This window comes from Lucilia cuprina, chromosome 4 (genome assembly GCF_022045245.1).
Source record: "Lucilia cuprina isolate Lc7/37 chromosome 4, ASM2204524v1, whole genome shotgun sequence".
NCBI classification, from domain to species: domain Eukaryota; kingdom Metazoa; phylum Arthropoda; class Insecta; order Diptera; family Calliphoridae; genus Lucilia; species Lucilia cuprina.
Window position 1 is genome coordinate 22,277,110 of NC_060952.1, and position 19,842 is coordinate 22,296,951.

Consider the following 19,842-nt stretch of genomic DNA (forward strand, 5'->3'; position numbering starts at 1 on the left):
GTTAATACATCATTCCAAAAGTTTAGAATTATGGCAGAACAAAAAAATACTTAAAATTATGAAGATCTTGGTCCATAATTGACCCAATTCTTCATTGAAGTCCCTATTCTCAAAATAACATATCAATCAAATGGTCAAACTCTATATATTTATATGACCACTTTGACCGAAATTTACTCCGGGCACTACATGCTTAATTTCATGTTTCTAGGTTTAATTCAAAAAAGTACCTGCGTAGAGCGAAAAAGTACTGAAAATTTCATGTATCGATTTCAATATCATAGAAAACTCAAAAAGTACCAATTGAAGAATGAAAAAGTACCAAAAAATATCACTTGGTACCGGTGTTCTCGTAAATCAAAAAACATTCACGCGTTTATCTCTGCAGCTGATACCGGCGTATATTCGCATATGAAAGTTTAAAACAATCAGCTGTTTTATTAATACTACCTTATAGTTAGTATACCTTGGTACATTCATTATAATTAAATTCGCTTTGGTATTTATTATTGTTAGTTTTTTGCGGGTTTTGTTAACAAATTTATACATTTCTATTCTATTTTTGCAACAAAAAAAAAAAAAAGAAATTAAAAAGACAATTCATATTTAATAACAATGGCTTCTTTAGAACCATTTGTTTTAAGAATTAAACCAGCCATGGATGCATTCTTAAGAAATGCTACCAAGCAAAATTTAAATAAATTGGAAAACGAATTGGCCCAATTCAACTGGATACATATGAGTATATTTAATATACAAATTCTAGTGCCTTTAGTTTTAAAACTGGAAGAGTTAAGCAAGTGAGTAAAACACTATCAAAGTTTATTTTATGTTTATGTTTAATATTGTTCAATGTACTTCCAGCGATAACCAGGATTTACGAACGGGTTGTTTACAATGCATTACATTGGTTACTTCAAAAGTATATTTAAAGGAATTGACTGCCCTACGAACTATGCTTGTAGTGGTACTTAAACAAGTGCGTGAATGTGATAAAGCAACTACCAAAACAAATTTAAGCGAAGAAATCAAATTGGCCAGTGTCCAATGTATAGCGGAATGTTTTAGGCGTTCGACATCAGATGTATTGGAACAATTTTATACTAAGGATTCTGCCATGATATTGGGACAAATATTGTTGACTTTAGTTGAGTTCGTGGAAAGAGAAAAATACAAAAAATTGGTGTAAGTTTTAAGGGATAGTTATATTGAAAATATTCAGAATTCAGTAAGATATATATTATTGTATTGTTTACACGATAATTAAGTAGATCAGTAAAGAACTAAGTAGTTAGCACTAGGGTTACCCTTAGTCATGATTATTCAGTTGACTAGATATTTTAACACGTGCTAGTCCTAGGAGGACAAAAAGACAGTCAGAAAGATAGTATAAATATGTTAATACACTCTCCAGTTTAATTAGAGACTCTAAAGTGACGATTGACTTCGCTTCCGTGTAGATAATCGTAATGAATTAGAGAAAAGCAGGTGACTAGACGTTAAAGTAAATGACTTAGATTTTCGAATGCATTTTTTGTTTCAAAATTAAATTAATTTATATTTACAATCAATTTCACAAATAGCCTGTCTTCTTTGGAATGTTTAATGATCGTATTTTATGTGCATGATGAAGCCGATCGTATGGATGTTGTTTTGCGAAATCAAGTTGCCAATACAATATTTATTTTCCTACCAAAAATTGTTACCGTCTTATATCAAATTGCTGTAGGAGATGAAACTATTGGAGAAACTATTAAGATTGTGAGTGTATAACTTTTTACTTAAAATAATAACTTAATTTAAATAAATGTTCTTTTTAAAGTCTTCTGTCAAAGCTTTAGGTCGTATATTGTGTGTTATTTACGAAGAAACTACGGAAAACCTAATACATGCAAAATATGATGCCGGTGCATTTAAGAGATTACTCAATGAAAGTCTGTCGTATACTAATGATACCAATGATAATGATGTGCTTGCTATTAAGAAGAATCGCGAACAGTTAGAACAACGTATGAAACAATTACAAGGTGATGGACGTACTCAACAGTGGATACAAGCTACTTCGAAAAAATTGCGCATCATTTTTACACAAACAAGTAAATTGAGATCCCATACTTCAACCAAAATACGCAAAGAATATGCCGAAATGTGTTGTCTGCTTATGGAAACATGTTCGCACAATCTCAAGGAGAACTTTGTGTTCATGCTAGAAACTGTTGTAGCTCTCACTGAAGATGAAGATGTACATATACGTAATATTTGCTGTAAATGTGTAGATAAATTGCAAAATAATCACAGTAATGAAGGAATATTTGATGAAAATTCTGAACTATTGTTGGATGAACATCTAACAAAACTACCAAGAATTATAGCACGCTGTGATGATACGGAACAGTATACAGAATTTACTTTTCTTAAAGGATTCCTCAATTCCTTAAGTTCCAAAAAATTACAATTGTTACTATCAATTCCCCATAATTTGGAAATATTTTGTATGTGTTTATTATTGGCCTTAGACTTACAAACAACCTCTGAATTACTAATAGAAGGGTATTCGTTGCGGGAAATGGATGTAGAAGGTGATTATTTAGAAAGTAGCAAGTTTCCATGGCGTAAATTTAAAAATTTAAACTCTGAGCGTTGCGTCAAGTGCTTACATGAAATCTGTTGTGTTTTGGGTACAACACCGGTATTAAATCGCATTATAGTCGAATATCTTTTGGAAATGTTGCAGCTGCAAAATGAGGCTATGAATGAAATTCTTTTAATATTATTATGGTTGACCACAGCTAGAGAAAAGAATAAACAATTTCAATGTAAAGATTTAAATTTAGTCAAACAATTACTCGATGAATTATTAGATGATAAACATTGGCACTTGTCCTTAGAACCAGATAATGTAACACAACTTAAAGTGAATAGGGTTAGTGACATTTATTTTAAGACATATTAAAAACTGTATCTGAATCCTCTTAATTTTGAAGAGCGTTATACTACACTTTTTCCATTTATTTTTATTTGATTTCTTCTAGCATACAGATTGGTTTATTGATCGTACTCCAGGGCTTTATGAATCTGCTGTTGAAATCAGAACCCAGGATTGTGATTCGGATGATGAAACGGTAACTGAAGGTAAAAAACTTAAAACAATATTTACATTCCATTTAAAAAATACTTTGACAATTAATCTAACAAACTTCATGGTGATTTTTGGAATAGGGTCTTAAATGTAGAATTGGGTTGAATATGGCTTTAAATAATTTTTTAAAGTGTTATTTCTATGGGGGTATGACCAATTATGGACCCACTTATGTCTGACATACTTTGGATCTGACTCTGTTTATATATATTCTTGACTATAGTATATTCAATAGTCTAGCCTTAATTGTATTATACATATTTTATTTTTCAAATAGAATAACGGTATCGATGTTTTAGCCTTATCGGTATTTTAACTTATTTCGGTATAGATTTTTTAGAGATATCGCTATTTTGCGTTATCGCTATTTCGACTAATTTCGGTATCGGTATTTAAGCATTAACGATATAAGGTATTTTAGTGGTAACAATAGCTTGGCGATTACGGTTGTCAACCTTGATTTTAACAGACACACAGACTGACGTAGTTTAATCGACTCTACTATCTATAACATTATTTATACTTTAAAGAGTCGGAAGATTACAAACGAAGATGAAGGAAATTAAAATAGGTAGAGATGGGAAATGGAAACATGTTTATTCTCAAGGGGTTTCTACCCAAAAAAATTACCAAGTCTCCCTTTAAAACCCAGTGGAATACGAATATTACATAAATAACAAGTAATATTTCTACATTCGGCTGTGCCAAATCTTATATACCCTTCACCAAGTATGTTTTAAAAAACAGTTTGTATTTATTTTGTATCTCTGCACACATGTCACACATAACATACACACAAACAAATATAAACTGTAGCAGAAAGAAATATTAACCGTTGTACTGTAATACCACCGTTAAACTGTATAAAACACATAACATACACACAAACAAATATAAACTGTAGCAGAAAGAAATATTAACCGTTGTACTGTAATACCACCGTTAAACTGTATTACCACCCTCAAACAAAACTAAACATACAAAAAAATACACAGCTGAATAAAACCAAATACATCTCCACACGCACATGTACATCTTTATCCAATTCACAGTGTTGTTGTTGCTTTTTTAACAAAGCATGACTAAAATGTGACAGTTTGTATTTATTTTGTATCTCTGCACACATGTCACACATAACATACACACAAACAAATATAAACTGTAGCAGAAAGAAATATTAACCGATGTACTGTAATACCACCGTTAAACTGTATTACCACCCTCAAACAAAACTAAACATACAAAAAAATACACAGCTGAATAAAACCAAATACATCTCCACACGCACATGTACATCTTTATCCAATTCACAGTGTTGTTGTTGCTTTTTTAACAAAGCATGACTAAAATGTGACAGTTTGTATTTATTTTGATGAAATTTTCAGAGGTTGTCTTGGATTTTTGCTATATCTCCGTTATTTATAGACCGATTTTGCTGATTTTAAATAGCGATCTTCTCGAAAGCATGTCTAACTGAATTATTGAAGATTCGCATCTCGCCGATATCTGGGGACCTCTAAAAACTGATTTCAACAGACAGACAGACAGACGGACATGGTTTAATCGACTCTGCTATCTATAAGGATCCAGAATATATATACTTTATAGGGTCGGAAAATTATATTATAGAAATTACAAACGGAATGACAAACTTATATATACCCTTCTAGCGAAGGTGAAGGGTAAAAAAATTAAAGTTCAAATCAGGTGGGAAACATGATAAAACTTCGATAAACAACCTTATTCTAAATAATAATAAATAAGTTATTCATATATAATTTTCTTTTGCCAGATTTAATCCAAAAACACCAAAATGTCACTATCAATGATGCAGAATTTAATGTATTACATACCTGTATTGTGCTGGATTGTTTGGGTCACTGTGCGTTGTATGTTGGAGAACGGTTTGATGGTTTCATTTTTCAAACATTGCACAAAGTTTTATTAAAACTTGGTAAGTTTTGAACTGAATTCAAAATAATTTATACATATATATTAGACTGACCAAATGTAATATGGAAAGAAAAATGTCGAAATCTTGATCGTTTGAGACCCACAAAACGATTCCCCTCTAGAGATATTGAGATAGCCAATACGTGCCAAAAAGCTAACTCCAGAACTGTTGATATTAGAAACACGCTTAGTATCTTAAAACAAAGATAATATTGTTCTTTATATTTTATGTTATATACAAAATTCTTGTTACTTTTAGTCAAACAGAGTAACAACAGCCTTTGTCCCCAAAAATGTGACCTGGTCGCGATAAATATTTTTACATATTATTATTAAAGAATCATGTACCTAGATTTAGTATTTCAAATGATATAAAACATTAAAATTGGTTGAAAAACCTAAAAGTTATTAAAAATGTTAAATAATTACCTTATTTTGACAAAAAATTTCAATAAATCCCTAATCTATTGGTTATATCATCCAGTTATCTTTTAAGGACAAAAACTTATATTCGAGTAAATCTAGATATATTTTATGTAATAAAATAGTTTTATTAGAATATTTTTGAAAATAATTTAAAATTTTTATAATATAAGTTTTGAAGGACAATATTACTAAACGTGTTTCTATTATTTACCGTTCTGGTAAAGCGGCAAATATAGTTTTGTTGGATTCAAACGAACAATATTCCAACATCGACTTTTTATTTTCACTCTAATACACATGAATATATAATATATCTATTTTAAATATTTTAAGCTCATAGCAATTCTATGGTATATAAAGCCTCTAACTTTGCGCTAGTATCAATACAAAATGCTCTAAGGTTTAATAAAGCGATACAGTTAATAGAGAGTCATATTGATTATATAACATATCATTTAAATATGTTATTGAAAAAGGTTAGTTTCTTTACAAATATATCAACAAAAATTTATTTATTTTTTTTTTCTCTATTAAAGACACCCGAATGCAAATCGGCTGTAGATATTCTTTCGGTAGTTTTACAATTTTCCTCTCGCAATAACCTGCCCCATTTGGAAGTAATTTTTGAAACTATTTATAATGAATGCTCTAAACAATGTGAAACTGATAATGTAATTTCTTATTTGAAAGTATTTAATGCATTTTTAAAACATCTAACTTCGTGGCTGTTATCATGTAATTACGAAATTAATGATAGACAAGCCATGTATGTCGACGATGATTGTGATAATGAAAATGACTTATTAAATTCCTGGCTTGAAATTTTAAATACTCCTAAAACATTTTGTGATTCTGAGCAGGATGTAACTATGAAATGCAATTCGAATACTAATCAAAGTTGTGATAACAATACAGAAGAAGACAATGTAGTCGATAATGATCCACAATTACCAAGACATATTCTAATGATTAAAACAATATTACAGCAAGTTATAAAATTTTTAACTTCGTCCGAGTTGCAATTACAAATTTTATCATTGGAATGTTTAACATGCGGCATACCATTATTGCGTGGCTATGATAATGAGTTACTGCCTTTAATACACCTAACTTGGTCACCACTAGTAGAGAAATTTCGCCAGAAAAATGCTCTAGTTTTAAATCGCTGCTTTTCATTGTTAGAAATTTTGGCCACCTATGGCAAAGATTTTATCACAAAAAGAAGTTTAGAGTAAGTTGTTGAAATCAATTTTATTATTTGTCAAAAATCGCAACCAAAAATTATTTTCTTACAGTGATGTCATGCCATTCCTTAAGAATTTCCTTCAACAAGCAGCAGTACATTCGGCCAAAGAAACAATTACCGTGTAAGTATTGTTTATTTTGCTGTAAATATATACAATTTATGACTTAAAAAAAATCAATTTATTATTATGATTTTTTATTGTTATCTTTTTTCTAAAAGAACAAAAGATTCAGGAAAAAATATTATTTTTCTAATCACAAAATTTAGTCAACACTTTTTTTAATCTCTTTTCAGCCAAACTCAAGAATACAAATTACAGCTAAAACTATTGGAAGCGTTTCCTAATCTTATTAAATGTCTTGATTTGGACGGTAAGCATTTAAATGATATTTCTGAAATAATTTCAATTTATTTATCAAAAGAACAACCTAAAGATTTGCAAATCCAAGCCATAGAGTACTTTAGAGTACTACGTCATTACAATGGTCCCTTGATTTACTTAATAGTCATTAAGAAATCCCATTTAAAAATGTTTCAAGATAATATAAGAACAATTATAGAATCATTTAATAAACCTACGCAATAAATTTCACAAACAACTTCCAATGTTTACTATTTTTATTTGTTATAATAATATTCTATACAGCTATTTTTTATAAATATTTCTAATTATATCACAGTTACCAATAATATATATATATAACAATAATTTTTGTAAAAATTTACATGCATTCTCTTTCCATGGCTTCAAAATCATCCATCATTTCATCGTAGATGTCTTGTTCAGCCTCTTCATCAAACTGGGACATATCAACGCAAACATAGCCTTTACTGGCATGCTTTTTAGGTGATTGATGTGTCGTTTCCAATCGTTCGATTATATCATATTGTTCTTGGACATCTGCTTCAGTTTTAGGTGTTTGTAATAATTGATTTTGCAACATTTCCATTCGTTTAGCCATATCATATTGCTTTTGGTCATCAGCATCAGTTAATGAAGATTTATTTCCAGATTCCATTAATTGCTGCTGAAGTATATTTATTCTTTCTGCAATATCAAACTGATTTTGATTTTCTTGTAATTCTATAGCTTGTTCCGAAATATTATTGCATTCATCATATCCTGAATAAGCTGCTGCTTCTGCTAATTGAAACTCTAAATCTTCTGCATCGCCGAATTCATAATCAGTTTCATTAAAATCATCAAGTGGCATTGAAACATCTTCAATATCGGGTATGCTTACATTTTCTAGATACTGGTAAGGAGGTGTTGGAGGTAAAACAAGCGGTTGGTATTGGGGTAAATCAGCAATGTCTGGGGTTTTTACTGGGCTGTAGGGATACATTGAAGAACTTGGTGTTTCAGTGGGAATTCTAGATTTTATCGCTTGAAATCGTTCTCGTAGGGGCGGTGGTGTTTTTGGTTCAAATTCTATAGACTTTTCAACACCTTGTTTTCGCAATCGTTCTAGTTCAATTAATAATCGCTTTCGTTCTTGCCTTTGCTGGCGGTTTATTATGTTTTGCCTATTTGCTAGCTCTCGAGCAGTAGGAAGCTGTTGAATTTTTGCTCTTGCTGCTCTAATTTCGGCAGCTCTTTCCATTATAGATGCATAATCAGGAGGGGGAGGTGTCACCTTGGGTGATGCCCGTATTAACTGGGCGTCAGCCTTTCCCTTTTCCAGAGCCATTTTTTCCAGTTGACTTGCTGCAACATTTGGATTAAGAAGTGCTGTTTTATTTTTAAGCCCTGCCATAATTCGAGCTTTGGCTACTTCTGCAAGGTATTCGACTGGTAGTGCTGGTGGCTCCGTTGGACATTCTTTAGGTGATGGGGGCACTACTGCGTTGGCTTTTGCATTCGGAACTTTCTTCTTTAGCACCAATTTACGTGTTAATCTTCGTTTTTTTGGTACATCTTTTGATGGAACTCTCCTGGGTATTGGCACTCTAACATTGGCTACATTTGTAGTAGCTGCTTTTTCTGCAGCTTCTTTTGCTTGCAGTTTATGAATAAGTTGTGCTCTTCTTATCATAGCAGCTACATCGTTAGGATCTTTGGGATGTGATGGAATTAAAATTGGCCCCTGTGGTGTTTTAACACGAATACCTGGGCAAACACCTAAAAGAGGAGGGCTTGTCACATAGAGATCTTCAGCAGGCATATCTGCTTCGGGCGATTTAGATTTACTTGGACTTTTAGATTTTGATGCTGGTGTCATAACTTTAGCAGAAGATGTCGATTCTTCAAAATAATGAGGTATTGATATATTTGGAGATCTGATAGGACTTTCATGTTTAATTGGTGATTTGGCAAATGATGGAGCACTAAGTTCGAAAAGTTCTTCCTCAGGTAATTCTTCGGGAAAATCTAAAGCTGTCGGTGTTAAAGGCGGACTTTCGGGACAAATTGCAGCTTGTTGTTGTTCATATTGTCGACGTATTCTGGTTATTATGTCTGAAGTTACGGGCGGTGGTGTTTGAGGTGGTGTTAGTGGCATATACTCATCTTCCGTATGGGGATATTGACTAACGTCTATAAAGCTTGGTTCCTCAAATTCTTCTAGTTCCTCCAGCTCATTTAAGTTTTCAAAATCAGCTAAATCAAATTGGTATTCATAAATTGATTTTGCTAAATCGATTTTGCTGTCATCTGCTCGCGGACTTACAAAACGAACAGGAGAATAGACAATATCATCGAGTTTTGGTGTTCTTGGTGGACTTTCGGAAACAATAGGTGGTAGTGCTGCTCTTTCGGACATAATTCTCGCATATCGTCGTTTTGGAGATTCTTGTGAAATTGGAATTTCAGTTGAAAGTTGTTCTTCTTGAAATTGCATTGCGCCTTTTACAGCTTCCAAATATGCAGCAGCTGCGAGGGACGGTTGGGCTTGTGGAACTATACCCTTTTCTTTCATTGCTTTCATTCTTGATAGTGCTGTGGCATAATCTCTTACTGGTGATGGTGGAGGCGCATTGAGCAATGCAAGTCTTGCAGCTTCAGCTTCTAAAGCTTTTTTAACAGCTTCTGCTTTTGCTGCTTCTCTTGCCGCTACTTTTGGATTTAAAGCTGCTGTTCTATTTTTAAGACCAGCTAATTTTCTTGCCAAAGCAACTTCCTGTGCATAGTGTTCTGGTAGTGGAGGCGGTTCTGCAGGGTATTCAAATTCTTCCTCTACTATTGGATGTTGTGTTTTTTCCAACTTAGATGGCTTTCCTGGAGTTTTAGTTGCCACAACATCGCCACGTTTTCTCATGACTAATTTTTTTCGTGTCCCTGTTTTTTTCGGTGGTGGTGCAGTCCACCTCGATATTGGAACTCTTTCTTTTTTCTTCGGCTTCGCAGCCTCTGCAGCCAAAGCCGCAGCTTCTGCTTCTTGGGCAGCAAGTGCTTCCGCTTCATTTTGTTCCATTAGCTGTTTAATTTTTCTAGCCCTTCTACACATTGCTTTAAAATCTGTGGGATCTTTCGGATGGGGAGGTATAACAATTGGGCCTTCAGGTGATGGTATACGATATCTTAGTGGTGACACTGGGGGTAGAGGAGGTGTTGGAGGTGGGGGAGTGGCTAAAAATAGTTGAGGTATTGAAACATCAGGTGATATTGCAGGGGTAGTAGTTGGCGATCGCGCGGGTGTTCTTATAGGAGTTCTTTCAAATGCAGGGCAGCTTAAATCTTGCAGTTCTTCTCCAGACATTTCATTTGGCAAAGGCAACATACGGGGAGGTGTTCTTAATTCTATGAGGTGACCTGTTGGTACTTCAGGTCTATAGCTTTCCTTGACTTGTCTACTTATTCTTTCAATGATGTCTCTTGGTCTGGGGCGTTCCATTGGCGTTATTGGTGTAGTGTCCAAGAAACTTGGTTCTTGAATTTCTCCCAGATTCTCAGAGGATTCTAATTCATCTGAGCGATCTCTCGCAGAAATACGTTTACTCTCTTTAATTTGACATGTTACATGACCTTGAGGATCGGTTGTCGTTGTTACATGCGTTGTAAACTGTTCCAATTCTCCATTGATTATTTCTGACGTTTCAATAACTTGCTCTTTAATGGTGTTATCGCCACTTCTTGTAATTTGCGTTGTAGATTTTTCGGCACGTTTCTTACCATCTTCCTTACACGAACTTGAAGGCAATGTTATAGGGCTGTAGCGAATTTCTGGTGTTTTTATAGGACTTATAATGGGAGTTTTTAGAGGTGCTTTTCTTGCGGCTATTAATTGTCGATATCTTTCTCTAGGATCAACTCTTGGTGGTGTTACCAACTGCTGCTGTTCCAAATGTGAAATAAGTTGGTTCATATCCAAAGGGGAAACAGGTTGAGTGGGAAATTGATCAGGTAGAGCCTCTAAAGCTTCCAGTGCTTCAAATTCAGCCAACGATTCATCTTCCATTTGCGGCAGTATTTCGGCTTCCAATAATTGTTTTTCCAAATCAGCAATGCGTTGCCGCAAAGCAACATGATCCTCTGTTGAGCTGGGAGTGGGACAAATTGGTGCTGCTTCCAACTGTTCTAAAGCTTCGAACTCAGCCAATTCATTGGTCTCTAGGTCAGCTATTTTTCTAGAATCAGATCGAGGAGTTGTTGGCATTTGCTGATAAGTCGTTGTAGCAGCTTTTTGGTATGATTTAGCTCGAGGTGTTTCAGATAATCGAAGTGGTGTTGTGGGCTTTACCTTATCTATTGGAGAGTATTGATAATCTCCTATTTGTTTTATTGCCTCCAAATATGCAATCTGCTCCATGGTCGGTTTATGGCCTCTTCGACGGTGAGGTGGTTTCTTCCGCAAACGTTGCATACGTACTTTAATTTTTTCATGTTCGGGTAGAGCATTATAGGCTGCAGCCGCTGCTTCTTCCGCAGCTTTTTTTGCTGCAATTTTAGCTGCTATTTTGGGATTTAAAGCAGCTGTTCTGTTTTTCAAACCATGAATGAGTCTTGCTCGGGCAACAGCATCCCTATAATCTTGCGCTAGTGGTGGTGGTTCAGCTGGATATTCCATTTCTTCTTCCTTCGGGAACAATGTCTGCTGAACTTCAGCAGCTTTTTTTTCCTGTTCTTTTAAAGATTGAGGGACACGTTTTTTTAGGACAAGTCTCCTCTTTGGTTTAGTACTGGTCTTTTTAGGTGGTGGACCTACCCATCTGGAAATAGGCACACGACCCTTCTTCTTTGGTGGTTCAGGTGGTGGAGCTCTAGCTGCTTCTTCGGATTCTTCTTGTTTTTTTAATTTATAAATTGCTTGTGCTCTTCTTACCATTGCCTCATAGTCTTTTGGATCTTTTGGATGTGGAGGAATAACAATCGGGCCTTTAGGAGAAATTGATTTTTCTTTAACAATATACATTTCAGGTGGATGAGGTGGTGATGACTCTTTACTTGGTATTGGTATGCTAGGTTGTGAAGTTTTTGGAGTAACTGGGGTAACCGGCTGTTCCTCGCCCCATGCCATTGGGAGGGATACCCGTGGTGATTTGTATTTCGTTGGCGGTGTTCTTGGGGGTGTTTGAGCGAAGTCGGGTACACTTAGCTCAAATAATTCCTCATCTGGCAATTCTTCGGGCATTGGTATCATTTTAGGAGTTGCTGGTTTTAAAAACTTTTCACGTTCTATTAATTTCTGCAGAACATTAGACTTTATTCTTCTTATAATATCTGATGGCCTAGGAGGAGGACTTGCAGGCTTTTCAAAAGAAATATCTATCATACTAGGCTCAATTTCATATTCTAACTCATCAAATGGCATATCTTCTAGATCTCTAAATTGTTTGACTGCTGGTATTCTCCTAATCGGAGTTTCTTCAAGATTTAGTAGCCATTCTTTTTCAGTAGGTGAAGTAATGGGAGAAAATTGTTTTTTATGTGATTCTGGAACTAAACATGGAGCACCACTGGGGCTAATAAGTCCAATAGGAGTAAAATCAACGGATGGTATACTCGGTGTAATGTCATATTGTTGAGCATACCCCGGCGAACTTGTTATTTTTTCATGAGCTTCTTTTAGTCTTTGAAATCGTTCTTGTAGAGTTTTTGCTGGAGTTTGAGGCATTAATTGTGATGTGTCTAGTATAATATCTTCGGCGGGAACTTTGAAATCCTGCATTTCGTCATAGTATATAGAACCGGGTTTTGCGTCTGCTCTGGGAGTAATGTAAGGACGTTTTAAGGTTTCATGTCCTAGAATTGATTCTTCATCAAATAATCCTTGCTCCTGGAAAAATCCGACTTCTCCTAGCATTCGCATCGAAGGAGCTTGTACGAAAACAGGTGGGTTTAATTCTTCGTCACGTGTCGAAGGGCGAGCAGGTGATGGAGTAAGGATGTTAATTGTTCCCGGTGTTTCAGATGAACTGTGAGAATCTATTATTTTCCTTCTTGGAGATGGAGTGAACTGATTTACTAACTTCCTACCCCAATGTCGTTCGTCTCGTTTAGGAGTTTCGTAGTTATATAAGTTATTAGCTTCTGCTTCCAGAGCTTCAAATTCATCTAATGACATATCAGTCTTTAATTCAGCTTCTAGATTTTCGAACTCTTCTAGGGATAAATCTGTTGGTAAGCATATTGGTACGGAACTTGATGAATGTATACGGGAGCGACTAGGTGACGGATATTGAGATGGTACCTCACTTTGATCTTGCCCCGGAGATGTATATGGCCGTAGTAATGATATATCTGGAATTTCAAATGACTCGTCTTCATCAACGTTTTTAACCGGAACGCATATTTCTGGAGACACTGGCATTGCTCCCATATATTGTTCCAAAAACTCAAATTCATCCAGAGATTCGTCTGCAAGTGGTGAAGGACTAACGGAACGTGGACGAGCTCGCATTGGAGCTTGTGGTAAAATTACTGATGAATATGCAGTTGGAGTTTGTGGTGACGTTGTATGTGTTACAACTGGAAGGCTTTCTGCTGTTGGAGGACGATGTGGAGAAGGCTGACGCAATATATCTTCTATTGGAGGCATATTAGCTCTAATGGCTGCTATAGTTCCAATTATATCAGATGTTGCCTCGATGCGACGTTTTTTTGCTGGAATTTTTCGCAATTTTTCCATTCGTTTTTTAATTTTCTCATGCACCGGCAATGCATCATATTCAGCCTGTGCAGCCTCTTCTGCTGCTTTAATGGCTGCAATTTTTTCAGCAACTTTAGGATTAAGGGCAGCTGTTTTGTTTTTCAAGCCATGAATTAATCTTGCCCGAGCTACAGCATCCCTATACTCTTGTGGTAGTTGTAGTGGCTCTAAAGGGAATTCTGTCTCATCACCTTCGTCTTCCTCTTGTTGCAGTACAATCTTTTTTGGAGTAACCTTAGGTAATCGCTTCTTAAGCACCAATTTTTTTCGTGGAGGTCGTTTTGGATCTTTTGGAGGAGGTGCAACCCACCGAGATATTGGAACTCGTCCACTTTTTGCAGTAGATTTTGTCGGAGGTGCAATTTTAGATGCTATTTCTTCATTTTGTTTTTTAAGTTTCTGAATCGCTTGTGCTCGTTTCACCATTGCCTTGTAGTCTTTTGGATCTTTTGGATGTGGTGGTATACAAATCCTTCCTTCTGGAGATGCTTGTTTTGGTGCAGGGCTAATAGGCTTAGGTTGTACAGGATATTGAGGAGTTTTCAGTATAGGCATTTGAGTAGGAGAAATTGGTGGTGGAGTTTGAGGGGGAATTTCTCCCCAAGCGTACATTCGCTGATCTTTTTCAATAGGAGAAAAAGCTTTAATCTGCGGTGATACTCTTTGAGGTGTTCTCTCAAATTCAGGAACTTCTACGTCAAACAATTCCTCATCTGTTATGTCTTGTGGAAAGTCTAACATGTCAGGTGATGCAGGCGAAGGACTTTTCGGCGAGTGTGGAACAGCGGGTAAAGAAAAATTGAGTTTTTGCTGTACTTTAGAACGAATTCTATCTATTATTTCTGCTGGGGTTGGAATAGATGGATCACTTGGTGGAGGTATATCTGATGTATTCAAGAAATCTGGGGGCTCTATATTTGACAAATCTTCTAAATAGGTGTCCACCTCTTCCGACAAACCTTTGCCTTCTTGTATGTGACATGTAACATTTCCAAACTCATCAGTTTTAGTTGTGACTTGCCTAGTAGACGTATGAACTTCGCCATTTTCAATAGTGGACGTTTCAGTAACTTCTTCTTTTATTATCTCTTCACCTCCATTTGGACCCATTTTTGTTATTATCCTCTCGCGCCTGGTTTCTTCAGTTCTGGGACTACCAGGACTTTGAAGTTGGATTGGGATAAATTGAGGTGTTGTAATTTGAGGACTTCCGATGGTAGGACTGTCTGTTGGTTGGCGATTGGTAGTATATAGTGAAATATCTGCTTGTGCTTTTTCAGCAGCCCTAATCGTTTCAGCTGCACGTTTTGCTGCTTGTTCTTTTAGATGTTGCAATCTCAGGCGGCCTTCATGCCCTTTTAAGGGAGAAAATTCCATTAAATCTGTATTTTGAAATTGTGACTCTTCGACAATAGGAGACAAAACATCAAGTTCTCTCCAACCTTTCTTTTTCTGTGTATGCTTAGTAGGAATTAATACTCGACCGAAATCTCTCGTAAAAACTCTTTCAGAAGGATTTACTCGTCTATCAGCTCTTAGTCTCCCAGTAGGTCGCCATTTACGTTTAGTAGGTTTTGGTATTGGTAAATTGGCGCGTATTGCTTCCAAAGTTCCTAAAGCCTCAATAGATGGCCGAGGTAAGGCAGCCCCCATCTTCTTTCGCATAGTTTCCATTTTCTTTCTCATTCGTTCCGCAGGAGGTAATGCTTCTATGGCAGCTAATTCCGCTTCTCGGGCAGCCTTAAGTTCTGCAATTTTTGCAGCTCGTTCCGGATTTAATAATGCTGATCTATTTTTTAATCCAGCTAATGATCTGGCTCTTGCTACAGCTCTTGTGTCAGACGGTGAATATTCTCCTGGTGGATACACTTTTTCTGGTTTTTGCTCTTTCTTTTTATTTTGTATTGGAGGTTTTTTCTTTGGAGGAGCTCTTTTGGGGATAGACGATTTAATTTCACGTTTTCCTACTTTTACCTTAGTAGTAGGTGCTGCAATCGATGTCAATGCAGCCTCTTCAGCTTTCTTCTTCTGAATGGCCTGTGCTCTTTTAACCATGGCCATATAATCCTTCGGATCTTTGGGATGAGGTGGTATCACAATTGGGCCTTTGGGTGTTACTGGTTTTTCAATAATAAGCTTTGATTCTTCGGATATTTTCGGTAGGGGCGTTTTTGGCTTTGGAGATGGTGTCCCCTCAAACATATTAGGTAATGATGAATCTAAATTGAGTTCTTCGTCTTCGTCCTCTCTCTGTTCTCCTTCTGATTTAGAGGGTGAAAATATGTTTTTAAATCTGTCCACTACAGCATTCACCATTGTTGTTAAAAATCCCGGCTCTTTCGAAGTTTGGTCGTCCACAGTTTTTTGAGTAATCCCATCTTCATCCTCTTCTGTGGATATTTCTAGAGCGTAGTCTGGTTCTAAAGCCATACCTACAGCTGAAATAGACAAATCACACAAATCGGGAGAACTAACGTCCTCTAAGCCTAGTTCATCTGAAGAAACATCGTCTTCAAGAGTTGGCATCGAAATTTCACCCAAGGAGACTTCATCGCCAATTACAAACCCAGCGTCCGCCAATGCCTCTGCCGAAAAAGCAAACTCTGGTATTTCATTTACATCAAATTCCGGCATATCTATATTACTTAGAATTGCATCATTGAATCCTGAAGGACACATTTGTGATGTTGATGCAGGAGATGGAGATCGTTGTGGGGTACATCTAGGTGATAATATTGGGGTTCTTTCTCTTGATCTTGACTGGGCTACCAGAGGGCTTTCTAGTATTTCATAATTTGGCCTAGAGTCTTCGTAAATACCGAAATCACCTTCACATTCAGGGACTGTATCTAATTGAGCACTATGCATTAAACTAGCTTGAGCCGCAGCTGCCGCCATAGCTTCTCTACTCTTTAATAAATCCTGATATCGAAGAATTGAAGGTACTTCAAAAATAGGACTTTGTTTGGCAGGAGATTGCAAAAGTTTCTGTTGCAAAATATTTATACGATCTTGTAAGTCTGTTTTAAAATCATTTGTTGCAGGGCATTGGGCATATACACCATCTCCATAAAGCTGTTCTAAAGCCTCATAATCATCATCATCTTGAGGTGTGGGTGTTGAAGCTCTTATATTTGAATTTACTGAAGGTGGTGGGCTCTGCAAAAGTTGTTGCTGCAAAGCATTTATTCGATTTTGCAAATCGGTAACATTTTCTTCGATGAGGGGACGCTGATTTGAAGTTGTGTGACCATATAGCTGCTCTAGGGCTTCATATTCGTCCAATTCATCCTGTGGTGTAGGAGTTAAAATGTTTTTATTTCTATCCACTAAAGCTGATTTAGATATATCAGTTCTGGATCGAATGGCAGCAATACGCTCCATGATGTTAGCAAAGGTGGGTGGTGCTGGAGTAGTAGTAGGTTGTGCTATAGGAGATTTTGACACTTGTGCCAATGGCGTTTTAGGTTTTGGTAGCAGTTTTGGATTTGTGGTCTTAAGGCCAGCTAATTTTCTAGTTCGCAATATAGCAGCAGCCCAATCGTCAGGAACATAATCGGGAGGATGGTGCGGCGTTAGAGGACTATCTTTTAATTTTTTATTTACAACTCGAGATGCTGGAGTTTTGGGTAATTTTATTGTTCTAGCTGTTCTTCCTGTAGGCTTTGGTACAGAAGTTAACGTTTTTTTAAGTGGCAATTTAGTGGGGACTGGAACCCCTTTGACAGTTTTTTTACCAGCACCTTTGAGAACCTTTTTAGCAGCTTTCGCTTCTTCAAGGGCTTTAAGTCTTGCGATAGCTTGGGCTCTTCTTATTATTGCGACTATATCTTTTGCATCTTTTGGTGGCGGAGGTATAGCGTAGGGATCTTCAGGCAAAGGTGGTATCTTATGCGGACATAGCCGTGGTTCTTGTTGACTCTCACCAATAAGAGCTGCCATTCGTCTGCGAACGTCATCGACATCAACCTGTACTTCTTCTGACTGTTGTTCTTGAGCAGATGTTCCTATGTGAACGGCCATACGTTTACGTAAATCATCAAATTTAATTACTTCGGCAACTTCGGCCCTAATAGCATCTAGTTTCTCTGCAGCTGTAGGCGCCGATGATGCTGGTGGCGGTGATGCCATTGTACACATGACCTCATCGAATGATGCATTCGGTGGAACATCGTAAAATGATGGTTCTTCAAATGCATCTAAAAACTCTTCAGGTAAATCTGGTAAACTAATTTCTCTTTCTGTATTATATTTAGATAAAAGTTCATCATTATTATCATCTTCCATAGCAATACATTGTATTCTTCCATCTTGTTCCAAATCTTCTATTCCTCCTCCATAATTTCGATGATATATTTCCGGTGAACTTGGTACATGTTGAAGAGCAGCAGCACAAGAGGATAATCTCCGTGTTCTATTTGGTGATCTCTCTGGTATATAACGATCACTACGAAGTATATTTTCGTACTGTCGTTTGCGCTGGGCTCTATCCAACGATAGACATCTTTCTCGACTGCAATATTAAAAAATATTAATCGCTATTCAGAGGTAATATTTAATAACAACCTCATTATACTGCAAGAATGGCAAAAACCTGTCTACAGCTTCATAAAGCCAATTTTTTTTTTTTTTGGTAAATTAATCGATTATTAGAAATATTTAGAAATTATTGTTACTGAAAATTTTGTGAACTTTTCGCGAAATGAGTTTTTTCCAAAAAATTGTTTTGAATTTTATTTTTTTAAATAATTTTGATTACAAATAAATTAAATTTTGAAAAATAATGTAAAATTAATTTTATTCTACAGTCTATTACGATTGATTTTTTTTCTGTTAGAGTAGATTTCTGACTACAGTTATAATAATATTAGTATTTTAAGATAAATTTTAGGGCACTGATCCAAATGTTATTTAGAGAAGATATAAAATATCAAAAATAAAGAATGTTTCTTCCCCTTTTCTAATGTTTCCATGTTTAAGAGAAAATTTAAACATATATGTTTCGTCAATAGGAAACGATTGTAAGTTTTCCATATAAAAATGGAGTTACCAAAAGTCACGTCAGTATACCAAATTTAATTTTAAAAGTGTTCAGAGTTGTAAATAGTGCATAGATAGCGGACAAAATATAAAATTTTATATTTCTAAATGATTGATTTATTTAAAAATAAATTATAAAATATTAAATTGTCGAAATAAATCTAAACTAAATGGGAACTACATTAATTACATTACGTGACAAATTTTGCGTAAAACAATATACATATTAAATAAAAAGCATTTATTATATTTCCATAAAAATCTCTTTTATTAAACTTGTGTATTCCTTCATTTTTTGTTACATTTAGTAATTGCTCTATGTTTACTGGTATTTTTGTTTTATTTGTTTCGTTTTCATAATAAAATTTAGTATTAGTTTTTCCTTTTTTTTTGGCTTTACTTACAAAAATGTATGTATTTTTTCTCTTATAAATGTCTTTTACTTTTATTAATGATAAAATTATATTTTATTTTGTTTTTGCTTATTGTTCATTTAATAACTAAATTTCATTAAACCAAAATAGCAGCAGCATGAGATAGAATATTAGAAGGAAAAAACACAAATAAGAAAAGTAAATTCTAAAATATACAACAAAAAAGTTTGATGTTAAAAAACATGTGTAAAAAGATGTTTTATTAGAGGAAAACAATTTCAAAAAATAATTTTAAATAATCTACAAAAAAATGGCAAAAAGAAATGATTTTGAATTTAAAATAATATAATTAAAAAAACAATATAAAACAAATATAATTGAAAATTGAACATTTTTTCTATCATAATGAACATAACCAACAACTTTTAAAGTTAATAATTATTTTAAATAAGACCATGTTTTTTAAATATGTAATTGTGTATGGTTTAGCATTTCATTTGTTCTCCTTTTATTAGTACAACGCAAGCTTTGTATACTATGTACTTTGTTTACATCTTTGTTTAACAAATAGAGCAG

General features: G+C 35.1%; 2 protein-coding genes across 2 annotated transcripts; one reads left to right on the forward strand and one right to left on the reverse strand.

Moving 5' to 3' along the window:
- Positions 1-388: 388 nt before the first annotated feature.
- On the forward strand, positions 389-7,363 carry LOC111675781. Its single transcript, XM_023436623.2, has 10 exons — positions 389-800; positions 865-1,185; positions 1,584-1,761; positions 1,823-2,923; positions 3,033-3,132; positions 4,932-5,093; positions 5,852-5,994; positions 6,055-6,749; positions 6,814-6,885; positions 7,059-7,363. Exons 1-10 carry the CDS (start codon positions 616-618, stop codon positions 7,348-7,350), a joined length of 3,249 nt encoding a protein of 1,082 aa, XP_023292391.2. The 5' UTR covers positions 389-615; the 3' UTR covers positions 7,351-7,363.
- On the reverse strand, positions 7,351-18,558 carry LOC111675766 (titin-like). The gene is made up of 2 exons (XM_023436597.2): positions 18,419-18,558; positions 7,351-18,365 (listed from the first exon to the last, which is right to left on the reverse strand). The coding sequence occupies exons 1-2, from the start codon at positions 18,421-18,423 to the stop codon at positions 7,487-7,489; spliced, it is 10,884 nt and encodes a 3,627-aa protein (XP_023292365.2). The 5' UTR covers positions 18,424-18,558; the 3' UTR covers positions 7,351-7,486.
- Between the last annotated feature and the right edge of the window lie 1,284 nt (positions 18,559-19,842).